This window comes from Poecilia reticulata, linkage group LG18, assembly GCF_000633615.1.
Source record: "Poecilia reticulata strain Guanapo linkage group LG18, Guppy_female_1.0+MT, whole genome shotgun sequence".
NCBI classification, from domain to species: domain Eukaryota; kingdom Metazoa; phylum Chordata; class Actinopteri; order Cyprinodontiformes; family Poeciliidae; genus Poecilia; species Poecilia reticulata.
Genome location: NC_024348.1, coordinates 20371104 through 20385654, shown reverse-complemented (window position 1 = coordinate 20385654; position 14551 = coordinate 20371104). Strand labels below are relative to the sequence as shown.

Genomic DNA, 14551 nt, shown 5'->3' with positions numbered 1-14551 from the left:
TGTCTAATCTCTATATTTAAATATGACTCTGAAGTTCTGCCAAAACCGCATTAATAAGCATTGATTTGAGCCAAATGTTGAATTTATATCATCAAACCAGAGGCAACTTTTATGTTTGGTTTGACATTCAACTGAGTSAAGCTAAACATTAAAGTTGCTTCAGTCTGCTCTGATTTGATAGCAACATTTTGCTGAAATRACCCCGTACTAATAGGGCTGAAATGATTAATTGTGATTAATCACGATTAATTGAATATGAAAAATAATTGTCATCTTGCTGACCAATCGATTAATCGTTAGCTGGAGTTACAGATTCAAACGAGGCCATCTGCTGACAGAACAACACAGTCAGAGCAGCAAYGAAGCCAAAACCACAAGTCAAATATTTGTGCATCTTTCATATAATATAATCAAAACCATTTTCTGTAAACATGTCAAGGTAGTTTTAGAAAACGAGACTGGAGAGCTCGCTGGTTTCAAATAGGCCGTTTAACTTTACTTATAACACAAATATTATCCAGGTAGAAAAACTTTCACTTTTTCGCAGCAAACAATCAGAGCAACTAAAGCTGCATTTCGCTAATTATCAATTCATCAAATACTTAATAGGCTCCAACGCTCACATTTTAAGCATCAAAGTTTTAGAGTTGCTGACCATTTCCTTCCCTTAATGACCAGAGAGTACTCCTCTGTTGACAGTGACCTGTCAGAAGAGGAGTACTCTCTCCTGAGTGTACTCAAACAACAAAGTTTGCAACACTTTGTGTTTCAAAACAAACCGTTTTGTTCTGAAACTGGGAGTTCACTGCGCTCCTGTGACCTCCACAGTCTCAAGATCTCAAACCAATAATTGAACAGCCTTTGAGATTTAGCAGGATGAGAGAGTCGCATCATGAAAGTTCAGCCAACAAACCTGCAGAAACTACCTCATTCTGTCATGGAGCAAAATCTCAGGGATTTTCTATGAAGCTATTCACAAAGAATTAAAGCAAAATGTCATCCAGCAACACAGCGAGCAACTAATAACCTGGTCCTTGGTTTTAGTTCCTGTGAACATCAGAACCTTTTCTTGACTCAATAGTAACTCAAGTTTATTTTGTTTACACARCAACCAATTATGAAACAAGCAATAAACATTTCATTTTGTCAAATGCCAGCATTAAWATAATCAAATATGTTCTTCCAGTTATTATTAATCAAATTCAGCTCCAAACAGGTATTGTTGTTTTTTAAAACTTGATGTAAAGGAACTCAGTGTTTCAGCATATTTTCAGTTTTCTTTCATCAAGTGAAATAGAGCCATTGTTGTTTTAYCTGAACCACCTGCAGCTTCACACATGGCGATTATTTCTCATGCTGAACTTGAAATGTTTTTTTATTGGTTAAATGTCTTTTAGCAGAAAACCATTGTAACTGACAGAAATAAAGGCTGGAAAACACCAATCTGTTTAAATAATCTACATAGAGTTTCACCTGGTGACGCAATWTTCTGAATTATTGATGGATCTGTATAAACTTCATGCAACAGTTGCATGAGAGTTTAAGGCCAGCAGAGGGCGCTARTGTCCTATCAGAGATGATTGTAGCAACACAGAAATAAAAAAACTCAAAACAATATAATCACCACACTAACTGTAATAGAAGTAGCTACAGATCTACCTTTCTATGTACCAGATTTATTCATCTTAGGTTTATATGATGAATAAATATAATTAATCACCTGTTTTCCTCCTGCAGCCCCCAGTCTGGCTCCCAAACCAACTGCAGTGCCACCGGCGCGTCCAGATCCAAACCCAGTCCCTCTGAAAGCTGCAGCGGTCAGTCCRGCTGCACCCACCAAACCTCCAGGACCACCGAAACCTCCGACTCCGACTCCGGCCCCCGCCGTGAGGAAAGCCTCTGTTCCCCAGGCCAAAGCTGAAGCTAGCATCCCTGCTAACCCAGCGTCTGCTGGGCCGACTCTCCCTCAGCGGTAAGAAAAGACCGAATAGTTGAACCTAAACACTGATTAAAAGCCTCATTCTGTTTGTGGATGGAGATGACATGTTGTTAAGGTCGTTTATGTAGAAAGTTTCTGTTTCACCCAGATCTGTGTTTGAGGTCTAATATACCATTTATAACAGTACTTTCAAAAATAACCCAAAGACTGCAGGTTTGATGTTTCTGAGTGAATGAATAGAGAACATGGCTGGAGGATTGACACAATTAATCGTGAAGAATTGATTATTAAAATAATCGGCAACTAATTTAGTAATRAATTAATTGTTTACAGGAGTATATAGTCTCTGAAAAGGACAATTTGCTGAGAGAACAACACACTCAGTGCGGTGATTAAGCCAAAGCTCCACCAAAATTACGTACATTTTGCATTTAAGATGGAAAATTTTCTTCGTTTTTAATATATTCTACCTAAATCTCCTCCAGTGGAAGATTTAGCTTCACCTGGTACAATTGCGTAAAACGTATCCTGTTAAATGGTTTTTCGATTAATCCAAAAATAATCAATCGATCAGCGCTGCACTGTACTGATATTAAGTCAAGCAGAAACAACCGAGCTTTTCACAAAAGGATGTTTTTTATATCTGCCCATGAATCTTTTGCTATATATGATTAAGTGTTCACTAAAGTTATTGCATTTCTGGTACAAAAATGTMTATTTTCTTCTTTTAATGTATTTATAATACTGTATAACAAAGATTGATTAAYCATCAGAAGTAAGACTAACCAATAAGTACAATAACCGTCAGTTGCATCATTTGTGGCTGCTTCACTCCACCTGCAGAAAAAATGTTTAATCTTACTGTCTATGTGTTTTTTAAATAATCTTTTTGTCCTAAAGGAGTAAAGACACATAATCATAAGTTCAGACTGTTTCATTCATATTTTGTCCTTTTCTTTCCCAAGTCCAAGTGTTAAGCTCCTCCCTCTTCGTCCTCCACCAATCAAATCCGCCCCCAGCAGACCGCCTCCCCCAGCAATWAACTCCTCAACCAATCAGATCGCTGCTGSYAAAGYTGAGCMGTTTTCATCRGCCAATCAGATGCAGACTCAGAGGGCRTCAAAGAAAGGCCCGCCTCTGCCGCCKCGCCCCAAACCTGGACACCCTCTGTACATCAGCTACATGGTAATCTCACACAAACGCACATAGAATCATAACGAAACACAGAGKATTGTAGTAATTTAAATTTGTTTTCCAGAAACAGGAAGTCCTRATCGTTCTTGACGATCCAAACCCTGCGTCTGTCGAGTCGCAGCAGGYGGGTGAAGGGTCGGATCAGAGCGGCGTTACGGCCGACATCAGCCCGTCTCAGTGTCTCCTGGACCTGGACACCCAGCCAGAGACGGTCCAACATCAGGACGGCGAGTCGAAAACGGCCATAGAAGACCTCAACCCGTCTGACTTCCAGGTACCGACCAGACAGATGTTATTTATTCTTGTTAAAAAGTGTAATTCCTGGAAGCTTATTGATTAAATATTTAAAGTTTTTACACAATTTCAACAAGCCTTCGTCTCTCAGATGGTTAAAACTCCAACACAGCTTCTGGATGTAGCTTTTGAGCTGAAAAATAACAGATTGACACACTGGCTTAAAATAAAGCCAGTGTGTCAATTAAAATATTAATTTTTTATATTTAAACAAAAATCCAGCTGAGAATCAGTTTTTCTACAACATCCTGAAAACATCAAATAAAGAGGATGATTTTAAATATSAAGAAATAAATCATCATTCACTCCCTAAAAAGCCAAAGTTGTATAAATTCCACCACTAGGTGGCAGACTATCATGTCTAATACAACAATCTGTATTGTGATGAACTTCATGACAGTTCAATGCAGCAGCAAAATCTCACAGTTGGTAGTAACTACATACGTTTACTTCAKTAAAAATRTACTTTTGGGAGTATTTGTACTACGCTGAACGTTTTACTTTCACTTGAACAACTTTATTATGAAGTATTTCTGCTCTTAATTGAGTAGTTTCTGGATTTTCTGCCCACTGAATCAAACCAAAGATCAACCAGACTCAGACCTGCAGTTTCTGTTGCAGTTTTTTACTGAGAGAAACTGAAACATTTTCTTTTGCCTGATTTTAATTTTTTGTTACTTATATAAATTATTGTCATGTTAAAATGCCAAARTKTCCACTTAACAAACCAWCAGGGAATCCATCATATTTACATTTAAAACCCATTTTTATTCTTTGGTGGTCGATTCAAACAGAGTCTGAGTTTCTTTTATAATGATAAACGTCTTACACTTTTAAATGTATTTTTCTTGTTTTTACTGGTGAGTTGTGCAACACTTTTGTCAACATCTGTTGTTTTAATGTGTTATATAAACCAATTGACATGTAAACTAAAGCGTCACAAGCAGAACTAACTGGACTTTAATGAGAATGTTCAGTCAGTGTTGTCTGGTGTTTTAAATGTTGTTCCCCTGTTTCTCTTCAGTCCATTCTGCCTGTCCAGCCTGCTGAGCTCAAAGAGCAGCCGGACCTTCCTGCTGTCAGGTCAGAGAGAAACGACGCTCACAAAACCACAAATTAAAGCTGAAAGCGGTGAAAAACCAGACGTGCTGTCTGTCTCTGCAGCGGCCCGCGATGCGTCGCTCTGTTTGACTACGAAGGAGAGGATGAGGATGAGCTGACCTTCTCTCAGGGCGACGTCATCGGCCTCCTGGAGCTGGTTGGCCAGGAGTGGGGCCGGGGCCAGATCCACGGCCGAACGGGAATATTCCCACTCAACTTCATGGAGGTGGTGGAGCCTCTTCCAGAGCCGACGCCAGGAGAAACTGGAGAAACGGAAAGCCCTGGTGAGACAAAGAAAGCTTTTACTCTTCTAGCTTTACGTCAATGTTTAACTCTTTAATCGCTGGAATGAATGTTTACACTCACCTGAGTTAAGTTGGTAATTCGTGGCTCACACAGCAAGATTTTAATGCTGATTTTTATTATGACTCGATTATTCGGATAAACTCGAGATATTCCTTAATTCCAAATAAAGAAGACAAAGCAACCATCATGGCACCCTAGAAAGTTTTTCTATAGTTTTTTCTCAAATATAATCTACAAACTATCACTATTGATTCTTCCTTGTCGGCCATGTTTGTTTATTCTGAACTCATGTTTGATATCGAGAGATTTTGTGAGAGTTTGTAAAATTTCCCACCTGAAATCTCACAAAATCAATTTGGCTAAAATTTGAACTGTTAGTGGTTCAAATTCACTGACAGAATATTTTATTCTAGCATTTTAGGCATTAAAACATTTCCTTTCTTTAAAAAAAAATAAATGTAATTATTTATTTATGTTCATATGTTAATATATTTCTAATATTGTACAAACAAGGTAAGTGGTTAAATGAAAAATGTGCAGAATGTACCATTTTTCTTTACTCAGTTGCTCACCAAATCGTAACCTAGATTTTTTTTTTCTCGTTATATATATGATCTTTTGTGTGTGGAAACATCGTCTGACCATTTTAAAATCTTGCTGTGTGAACCAGGCGTAAGAGGAAGGAAATGTGTTTGGGTATGTTTTCAAAACTGGCAACAAAATGTCACTACACAAAAATCACATTTTATATTCAATGACTTGAAGGAAATGGAAACATTTCAGCTTATCAATAGAAACGGAGGATAAATAAGCTCTTGTCATGCTTGTGTACTTTTGTGATTGAGCGATCAGGATTAGATAAGTAGCAGAGAGGGAGAGAGAGAGAGAGCAGCTAGCAATCATCAATTTGGACTTCATGTTTGCTTCTAAGGTCAGTATCTGAATAACGCAGCACCGGACAGAAACATGTTTATGTAGAAAACTACAATATTCCTGGTGTAACTGAAGCCTCAGAGTGTAGAAACTCTAAACGTTATTATACTTACGTTTTTGGCACAATAACAGAAAATTGTTACTATTTGTATTCACTGTCTGCTAATCCAACTTCTAGTTTTTGAACATGTTATATAATTAAATATGGTTTTGTTATGAGCTTCTTGTTTTTTCTCTGCTTTCATTTTCATTGTTTTGTCTTTAAAAACAATCTTTCTCATTTATTTTGCATATTTTTCCTCAGCATCACTAAAACAACCATCAGATTTAAAGGTGAGTGTGTTTAGCTACATCTTCTATGTACATCACTTTGTGTCATTAAAACAATATTTTTAATAATAAAGTCTTATAAATGTTCTCCTGCAAAGCAGCACTTATTTTAGTCAGTGTATGAAATTATAAACGCTCTAAAACCGAGTCGTTTGTGTAAACAGACAGACGAGTGGGYGGTGGCTCTGTTCGACTTCCCGGGTCAGACTACAGAGGACTTGTCCTTCCAGAAGGGGGCGCTGATTCAAGTGACGGAGCATGTGGATGCAGAGTGGAGGAGAGGACAACTGGATGGGAGGGAGGGGCTTTTTCCTGCTGCTTTCACACAACCCAGTCAGGGTATGAGAATACACTTATAAAGCTGTTTAAGCAACTATAAGGCCTTTAAATAAAAAATAAAATAAAAATATAAGAATAAGATGAGTTTACAGTTACATTTTAAGCTCAATTTGTGAAAATTTAAGATGTTAGGCTGATATTTTATTGAGGAGAACTTTTTAAAAAGGCGTCTTCTGTTTTTTGTCCATTTTATTTTTTCTCATCAGCTCAGCCAATCACAGGCCAGGAGTCTGCAGCTAAAGGAACGGCTAAAGCTGTGTTTGATTTCACAGCAGAGAACCAGGATGAGCTCACACTCAAGGTACATAAAGGTTTTTTAAAAATTAAATTGTCTGCTGAAATCGGTTATGAACGATTTATTTTGTTCTGTCTCCTGCAGGTCGGTGACATACTAACGCAGGTGGAGCTGGTTGATGAGCAGTGGATTCTGGGAGTTGTAGGCGGAAAACGTGGGATTGTGCCTAAAAACTACATTTCATTCCTCTGATGAGGAGTTTAGCAGATTTTTGAACTTTTGACGACATCACAGGGATGTTTCCTGTGTTGTTGTTTTATCTAGCATTTTCGGATGAAAACATGAATAAATCCATTCCAGTATTTCTATTTTATTTTACTTTTTATTGCCAGGTGGCTATTAAAGGACCTGAATGAGCCTGGATAGTTTTTATTGTTAACTGGAGATGGAGGGAGTCTGTAATCTCAGATTTAGACATTTGAGATTAAAGGAAATGATTACACATTGATGAACTGTTGATAGTTTTATTACTTTGTTTCCTCTGGACTTGATAATTTCTTTTTTATTCACTGTTTTTCCTGACCAATAGGAGAACTGGATCCATCTTGAATTTTAACGCCATCATGGGATTTGATCACTGCTTCGAAGACCTTTCTCTCTTCAGTCTCTTTTTGCAATTATGACCTGTTAGTAAATACAAAATATGCAATTAATTCACTTTAATTGAACTGTAAATTGATTGTGCAAAATAAAGCCTTTGTTTCCTTTTTCCAACCATTTGTTGATTTAAAKRATGCATGAATRGAGCTGAATGAACTGTTCAGAGAATAGTTCTCTGACGGTAAGTATCTGCAGGTAGGTAAACACCTTTTTTTAATCCAATTTTGTCATCAGTCCACTAAATTATTTCACATAAGTTTTAAGTCAAAGTGTTTCATTTTTAGCAATTATGAATCTCTGGGTGTTTTCACACCTGGTGTGTTTAGGCAGTTTCCCACCTGATGGGTCTCATTTGTTTAGATGTAAACACAGCAGTCGGACTAGGATACGTTACAAAACATGCAGAGATGGTTTGTTTATAGCGCAAACATAATCCAACCTCAATCCGACACAGCTTGAGCCAAATATCTTCCTGTATTCTGACTAAAATTGCAACAACCTAATAAAGGCTGTGTCTTTTACTCAAAACGCAAAACTTCATGCCACTTTCAAGACATCTTGTTCTCATAATCACTAAGTGTTCTTCTCCTGTACTTATACCTGAAATAGCGCATAGAAACAAACTAATGGCATTAAATTCTCCATGTTTCCTAATAACTCAAATCACAACTTTTCATATCCAAGAAAAATCTTTAAAATGCCTCAATACAAAATGTACCAATTCACAATAAAACAAATATTATAAAGGGGGGTTCATAACATGACAAATGGCAACAAAAGACAAAAGCATTATTGTTGAACATCAAAATTAACCAAAAAATAAATACATTTTTTTTCTGTTATAAAGTGTGGGGAAAAAAAATAAAAATTATAGACTTTTGCTCATTCTCCCAGTGGGTCAGTTTGAAGGAACTACATTATTGTCAGTATGTCTATATACTATAATCAGATGTTTATTTAACTTTGAAAAAAGAAGTAACACCTTACTACTTTGACTGTTCGCTCACCTGCAGGACTGTTTAGTTACTATACTGAGTACAAAAGACTTTAGCGGGGATCTGAAAGAAGCAAAAGGACATTCTCACTCCTGCTCTAAAAATTAGTTTTTAGAAATCAGTCATGTAGCTTAACCGAATAATTTTTGCTGATTATTGCCCAAGTGTATTTTATTAATGTAGCATTTTACAGACAGAGAAAAAATRGCACTAACAAAACATCTTGTGGAAAGACTTGGCAAATAAGCAATTATGGAAAATAATAAAAATATGAAATTGTAAAAAGATTACATGAAACAAGCATCTTATGAATTTAATGTTCCCAGAATAACTTGAACAAAATGCCATTGAATAGAACTGTTGGCGATGAAAACAATGACTCAACAAATTTTATTTGAATTTGAAAATTACATCCATAATAAAGGTTCGATCATCTTTGAACATCTAAGACTGTTGTTGAATCCAATCAGTCGAGTTGAACTGTGATTGAAGAAAGTTTCAGTAGGAGCTCTGAGGTTAACTTCACACACATTTAAATCATCAGTAGACACACAAAAGCAAATACAGAATAACATGTTTATCTGACTTCTTAACTACTCTACTTTTGGTAAAAGTTAAATGTTCTATGGATGTTTGCAGACATACAGGGAGTCAAGTCAAATCACATGTGATCCCAAACTGACCCTCTGTCCCTAGATTTGTTCTATTTGGCTTTAATGAACTCTGCTGTGGATCCATAGTCAAAAAGCCAAACTCCAGCATGTAGAGGCTGAGTGAATCTGGTCTGGACTCTGTGGAGGAGAGTCATGGGTTCAGAGACGCTGTAGAAAGACAGAATACCTGCTGTGTGGTCCAGGTACACTCCTATTCTGGAGGAAACTGGACCTGGTACTGGAGTTTTAATATTGTTGTGCCAAAATTGATAACTATTTTTGTCACAACGTAAAGCCCAAGATTTGTCGTTTCGTCCGAATGCGGATTCATCTGATCCTCCTTCTCGTCTGATGCTCCTGTATGCGACTGCTAGACGAACCCCTTCCCCGCTCCACTCCACCTCCCAGTAACGACATGCAGTCAGACTCTTTCTACTAAGAACCTGATCATAGTAAGTGAATCTTTCTGGATGTTCAGGATAAGACTGCTGCTGTTTCATCAATGTAGCTTTTCTGTTACCTTCAGATAGTAACACATTTATATATGCTGTGTTTAGATCCAGAGTGATTTCTTGTGAGTATTTCAAGAAATCATGTCTGGGTTTTGTTACTAGTTTTAACACTGATTTTACCATTCTAATGCACATTCTCAAATTTGTTGGATGGTCATGCAGGATGTCCAAGAGTTTGTCTCTAAGCTCAGACACAGCTGCTGTCACGTCCTCAAAGTGTCTCAGAGGACGGATGTTGATGYTGGATGAGTGTKTMGACTCMCTGAGTGCTGGCAGTGAGGGGTAGKTGAGGAGAAACTGGTTGTGATCCTCTGTGTGTGAGAGCTGCTCCAGCTCAGCGTCTTTCCTCTTCAGCTCACTGATCTCCTGCTCCAGCTTCTCCTGGACATCTTTGACTCGACTCACTTCAGTTTCCTGCTGGGATCTGATCTGCTGCTTCACATCAGAGCTTCTTTCCTGGAGGAGACGGATCAGCTCAGTGAAGATCTYCTCACTGTCCTCCACTGYTTTATYAGMAGAGWSATTGATGGCCTCCACCTCCTGTTGAAGCAGCTTCACATCTTTCTCTTGGTCCTGGATTCTCTGCTGGATTTGATCCAGACTCACTTGGAGCTCCTTCTGCTTCTCAGTCCTTTCTGCTTCAGCTGGGACTGTTTCATTACCTCTATGTTCATCCATAGTGCAGAGATAACAGATGCACTCCTGATCAGTGCGACAGAAGATCTTCATCACCTCATCATGACGAGAGCAAATCCTCTGCTGAAGTTTAGTAGAAACTTCAACCAGATTATGTTTTTTAAACGTAGGTGATTCATAATGAGGTTGGAGGTGATTTTGGCAATAAGAAGCTATACAGACCAGACAGGACTTGACAGCTTTCATCTTCCTCCCAGTGCAGACATCACAGGCCACATCTTCAGGTCCAGCATAGCAGTGATCAGCTGGAGAAGCTTGGAGTCCAATCTTCTTCAACTCCTCCACCAACTCTGCTAGCATAATGTTCTTCACCAGTCCAGGTCTCGGCATGAACTCTTTCCTGCACTGAGGGCAGCTGTGGATTCTCCTCTGATCTTCTCCATCCCAGTGGCATTTAATGCAGTTCATACAGTAGCTGTGTCCACAGGGAATAGTTACTGGAACCTTCAGTAGATCCAAACAGATTGAACAAAAGATTTTTGTTGAATCCATGAGACTTCCTGGTTGTGCGATTTGAACTCTAAAGAATTTTGTCTGGGAAATGTTACTTTCTCTTTTAAAGGTTTCCTATAAAAAGTCAGTTTTCTTCCTCTTATCTTCCGCAGACTTTGCCGGTCTCTTTATTCAAAGTAGAGTTATTTCGCTAAACCCGACCTGTCAGACTAGTGTGAGAGGAGGAAGCAGGAAATGTCAGAACTGAACTGTTTTGAAAAAAGGCAGGGGCTTTCCGTGGTTTCGGTTTTTTTTTGACAGCTTTGATGTCTATCTGTAATCAGCAGATCTGAAGAACTCTTTTGAATTGCTTTATTATTTGCATGTCTTGTCAAGTTAATTTTTTATGTTTGAATTGAAGCAATTTTGTACAATTGCTTCAATTCATTCATGACTGAAGCAATTCAGCCTTCAGTCATAACAATGGCAGAATAAAGAGAAGTAATAAGGATTTACTTATTACTTGTCGACTTAAATAAATAGGTTTTTAGCCTTGATTTAAAGTAACTCTGTTTCAACATTTTTACAGTTTCAGGAGCATAGAAACTATGACTGGTTTTTCTCCATGTTTAGCTTTAGGGTATGCAGAGCAGACTTGACTCAGACATGAAAATATGAAAGCTAAATATGACAACTTAGTTCTTTAAAGTAATTTAGTGGTAAATCATTCAGTGATAAGCTGACGCATTAGTCCTTTAATCCTAGAAATGTTCATCAGGTGATAGAAGGCCGTCCTTGTAACTGTCTTTATGTGTCCTTGAAGGTTCAGGTACAAGTCCATCACTATTCCTAGATTTCACCCGGATCGCTTTAATAACTGAATCTTACTCTTCATGTTTTCTTTTTTAGGTCCAAAAATTATTTGGTTAGTTTTGTTTCATTGAGCGCAAATGCTTGGTAGCAAAACATATCTCTTGTTATAACCTGAGCTAATGGCAGCATATAGATATTGAATAGAAGGGGTCCGAGGACTGAACCTTGGAGTACCCAACTTGTGTCTGCACAGATAAGAAGTTATCTATTGAAACTAACAAATTCCTCTTAAGTTTAAGTACTGTACCAGAGTCCAATCCAGCTATGAAATTGCTTTGTCATAGTCAACAGTGTCAAATGCTGCCCTGAAATCCAACAGAACCAGCACTGTGGTTCTTCCACAGTCTGTGTTTATATGGATGTCATTGAACCCTTTGACTAGGACAGTCTTAGTACTGTGGACTGAAATCGTACTGAAAGACGTCAAAGCGATTGGTCATTAATAAACCATTTATCTGCTGAAAAAACAGCTTTTTCAATTATTTTGCTGATGAATGGGAGGGTGAAGATCAGCCTGTGGTTCTACATTAATGATTTGTCCAGATTGTATTTGTTTTTATCAGTGGTTCTGTTTTTAGAACCTGGGGGAAAACACCTGATCAGGGGGGTGAGATTTACTATTTGAAACAGATCAGATGCAATGATAGGCATGTATTCTTAATGAAAGCTGTGGGTTGGACATCAAGACAGCAGGAGCAAAAGTTTAATTAATTTTTTTTCTCCTCAGTTTCTGTGTTCGAGTTATTAGAATTGTCATATTGTCTACATTTGTTTAAATAGAACATGGAATTTGAACTGAATTTGATGACATGAACATGACAGAACAGTGTTGTGGAGACACATTCAGGACTTTTGACTTTTTAAATTTGTTGAATGTAATGATTAACAGTAGTATTGTTTACATAAAGCTTGTATGTATTACTATTTGCTGGTCAGTCCATCAAAACAAAGTAAAATTCAGTTTGCAGACTCTTAACCTGGCAGAAAAAAATATTTTTCAATATTAATTTTTTTAAAAACTTTTGTCAGAGTAGCAATCATTTTTCCACACTGTCATAATGGGGTATTCGTAGAATTACAAGAGAAGAAATTAATTTAATACAATCTGGAATATCTCAAAATGTGGAGAAAGTGAAGCACTGTGAATACTTTCAGGGTGCAGCAGAAAGTGCAACCAGAAAGTTGCAAGACAAATATTACAGTATTTGTCTTTTGTTTAATAAACTCTTCAGCCTATCCTTTTCATCTCCCTCCAACAACATCCAATAAGACTCATTTAAAATGTTTGAAATAGTTTGATATTTTACTATTAGTGATTACAGTCCTAGACTATTTATTTGTGGTTATAAATTTTGGTAAGTTTAAAACCAATCAACTTCACACTGACAGAAAGCAAAACAACTTTATTTTTTTGTCTGAAACAATCATACAGAAAATGTTAATTAACTTCTTTATTAAAACAATTCAATATAGGTTTTATTTTCATTCAAACATCATTTTGAAGAATACAATCTTAATATTTGGATTTCAAGAGGTGAATCCAGTTCTTAAAAAGTACCCAAACCAATAAGAAGAAAAAATCAGTTTTAAATTAAGCAATGTACCAGCACACAAAATGTAATTCACCACTTGATCACGTTAAATAAAACACACAACTTATAAAATGATTCTTTATATTTCTGTGGTTTGCATGGTTCTAAATTAAAACATAAATGACAATTCCAGTGTATATCTTGAGCATAACGGGTATTGTTTTGTAATACCATAACAATGTCTTGCAGTGAATTAAGATTGATAACAAAAAACGTAGAATCTATAGGTTTAATATGAACAACAGCTAGATGGAAATGTATTATTAAATCACTGTGAAATATATTTAAAACCATAATATTATGTTTGATATTTAGCTTTATTTACATTTGTTCATCATGCCACAACATTGATTCACATCCCCAGTATTTTCATCTTCCAGAATCAGTATTTAACCAGTTAACAAGGAATTATTTTTGAATATTTGTCATTTCTTTGCTTTTAAAAGTCACCATGAAAATGTTATTTACATCTTGATAAACTTCCCAACATTTGAAATGCTAAAGTTTTAAGATGATCTAGAATAAACCAGAGATCTAAACTGAGCTACTCAGCTTCAGTTTATTTTAACTGAATGAACTCTGCACTGGTTCCTTTTGAACGTGAAAGCCAAATCCCAGCATGTAGAGGCTGAGTGAACGTGGTCTCAACTTCATGGATCAGAGTCATGTGAGACCCAGAGACGCTGTAGAAAGACAGAATACCTGCTCTGTGGTCGAGGTACACCCCTACTCTGGAGCAATAGGGGTTTGTGACAGGAATAACCACAGCATTATCATCATCGTCATAATCATCATCTTCATCATCATAATTATCATCTTCATCGTCGTCATCATCATCATCATCAACATCAACACCATAATATTTATAAGAATTTCGCTGGCAACACAAAGCCCAAGAGTTCTCATTCAAACCAAAGGAACTATCTTCTGTGTCCCCTGTTCTTTCTATGTCATCATAGGCCACGGCTACTTCAATTGTTCTCCCTAGTGTCCACTCTACCTCCCAATAACAACGTCCAGTTAGACGTTGTTTACTCAGTACCTGCCATCTTCTAGTGAATCTGTCTTCGTGATCTTCATAATTTTGGTTTTCATTGGTCATTKTTACTTTTCTGTTGCCTTCAGACAACTCCAGATATTTGTGTGCTGTGTTTCTACTCAATGTGAGCTTCCTTGAATACTTTAAGAAATCCTCCCTGGTCTTTGTTCCAGATGGTTGTGGTGAAACATCCAATGGTTGTGGTAAAACATCCGCTTTAGAGGCTGTTGGTGAACTTGTTTTTGGTGAATCTCTCAGGATGTCCAAGACTTTAGTTTTGAGCTCTGATGCAGCTGCTGTCACGTCTTCAAAATATGGAGGATGTTTATTGACGTTGGATGAGTGTGTCGACTCACTGAGTGCTGGCAGTGAGGGGTAGTTGAGGAGAAACTGGTTGTGATCCTCTGTGTGTGAGAGCTGCTCCAGCT

At 37.3% G+C, this 14551-nt stretch overlaps 3 protein-coding genes across 5 annotated transcripts in view; 1 reads left to right on the top strand and 2 right to left on the bottom strand.

The window, feature by feature from the left end:
* Window positions 1-7445, top strand: part of LOC103480823 (SH3 domain-containing protein 19-like) — a 28615-nt gene extending 21170 nt beyond the window's left edge. For 2 of the 3 annotated variants that reach the window (XM_008436008.2, XM_008436007.2), the window contains exons 9-17: window positions 1738-1972; window positions 2905-3124; window positions 3198-3407; window positions 4452-4510; window positions 4592-4812; window positions 6072-6100; window positions 6262-6436; window positions 6643-6737; window positions 6816-7445. In XM_008436008.2, coding sequence (XP_008434230.1) covers window positions 1738-1972; window positions 2905-3124; window positions 3198-3407; window positions 4452-4510; window positions 4592-4812; window positions 6072-6100; window positions 6262-6436; window positions 6643-6737; window positions 6816-6923 — 1352 coding nt within the window. In that variant the 3' untranslated portion in view covers window positions 6924-7445. Of the gene's footprint in view, window positions 1-1737; window positions 1973-2904; window positions 3125-3197; window positions 3408-4451; window positions 4511-4591; window positions 4813-5686; window positions 5766-6071; window positions 6101-6261; window positions 6437-6642; window positions 6738-6815 lie in introns of those variants that run through there. The other variant, XR_536184.2, reaches the window with a different exon arrangement.
* A 1208-nt stretch (window positions 7446-8653) lies between these two features.
* On the bottom strand, window positions 8654-11285 carry LOC103480824 (E3 ubiquitin/ISG15 ligase TRIM25-like). The gene has a single exon (XM_008436009.2). It carries the CDS (start codon window positions 10677-10679, stop codon window positions 9030-9032), a length of 1650 nt encoding a protein of 549 aa, XP_008434231.1. The 5' UTR covers window positions 10680-11285; the 3' UTR covers window positions 8654-9029.
* A 2358-nt stretch (window positions 11286-13643) lies between these two features.
* The window catches only part of LOC103480893 (E3 ubiquitin/ISG15 ligase TRIM25-like), a 33222-nt gene continuing 32314 nt past the window's right edge, over window positions 13644-14551 (bottom strand). The window contains exon 3 of the mRNA XM_017310349.1: window positions 13644-13961. Coding sequence (XP_017165838.1) covers window positions 13644-13961 — 318 coding nt within the window. The remainder of the gene's footprint in view (window positions 13962-14551) is intronic.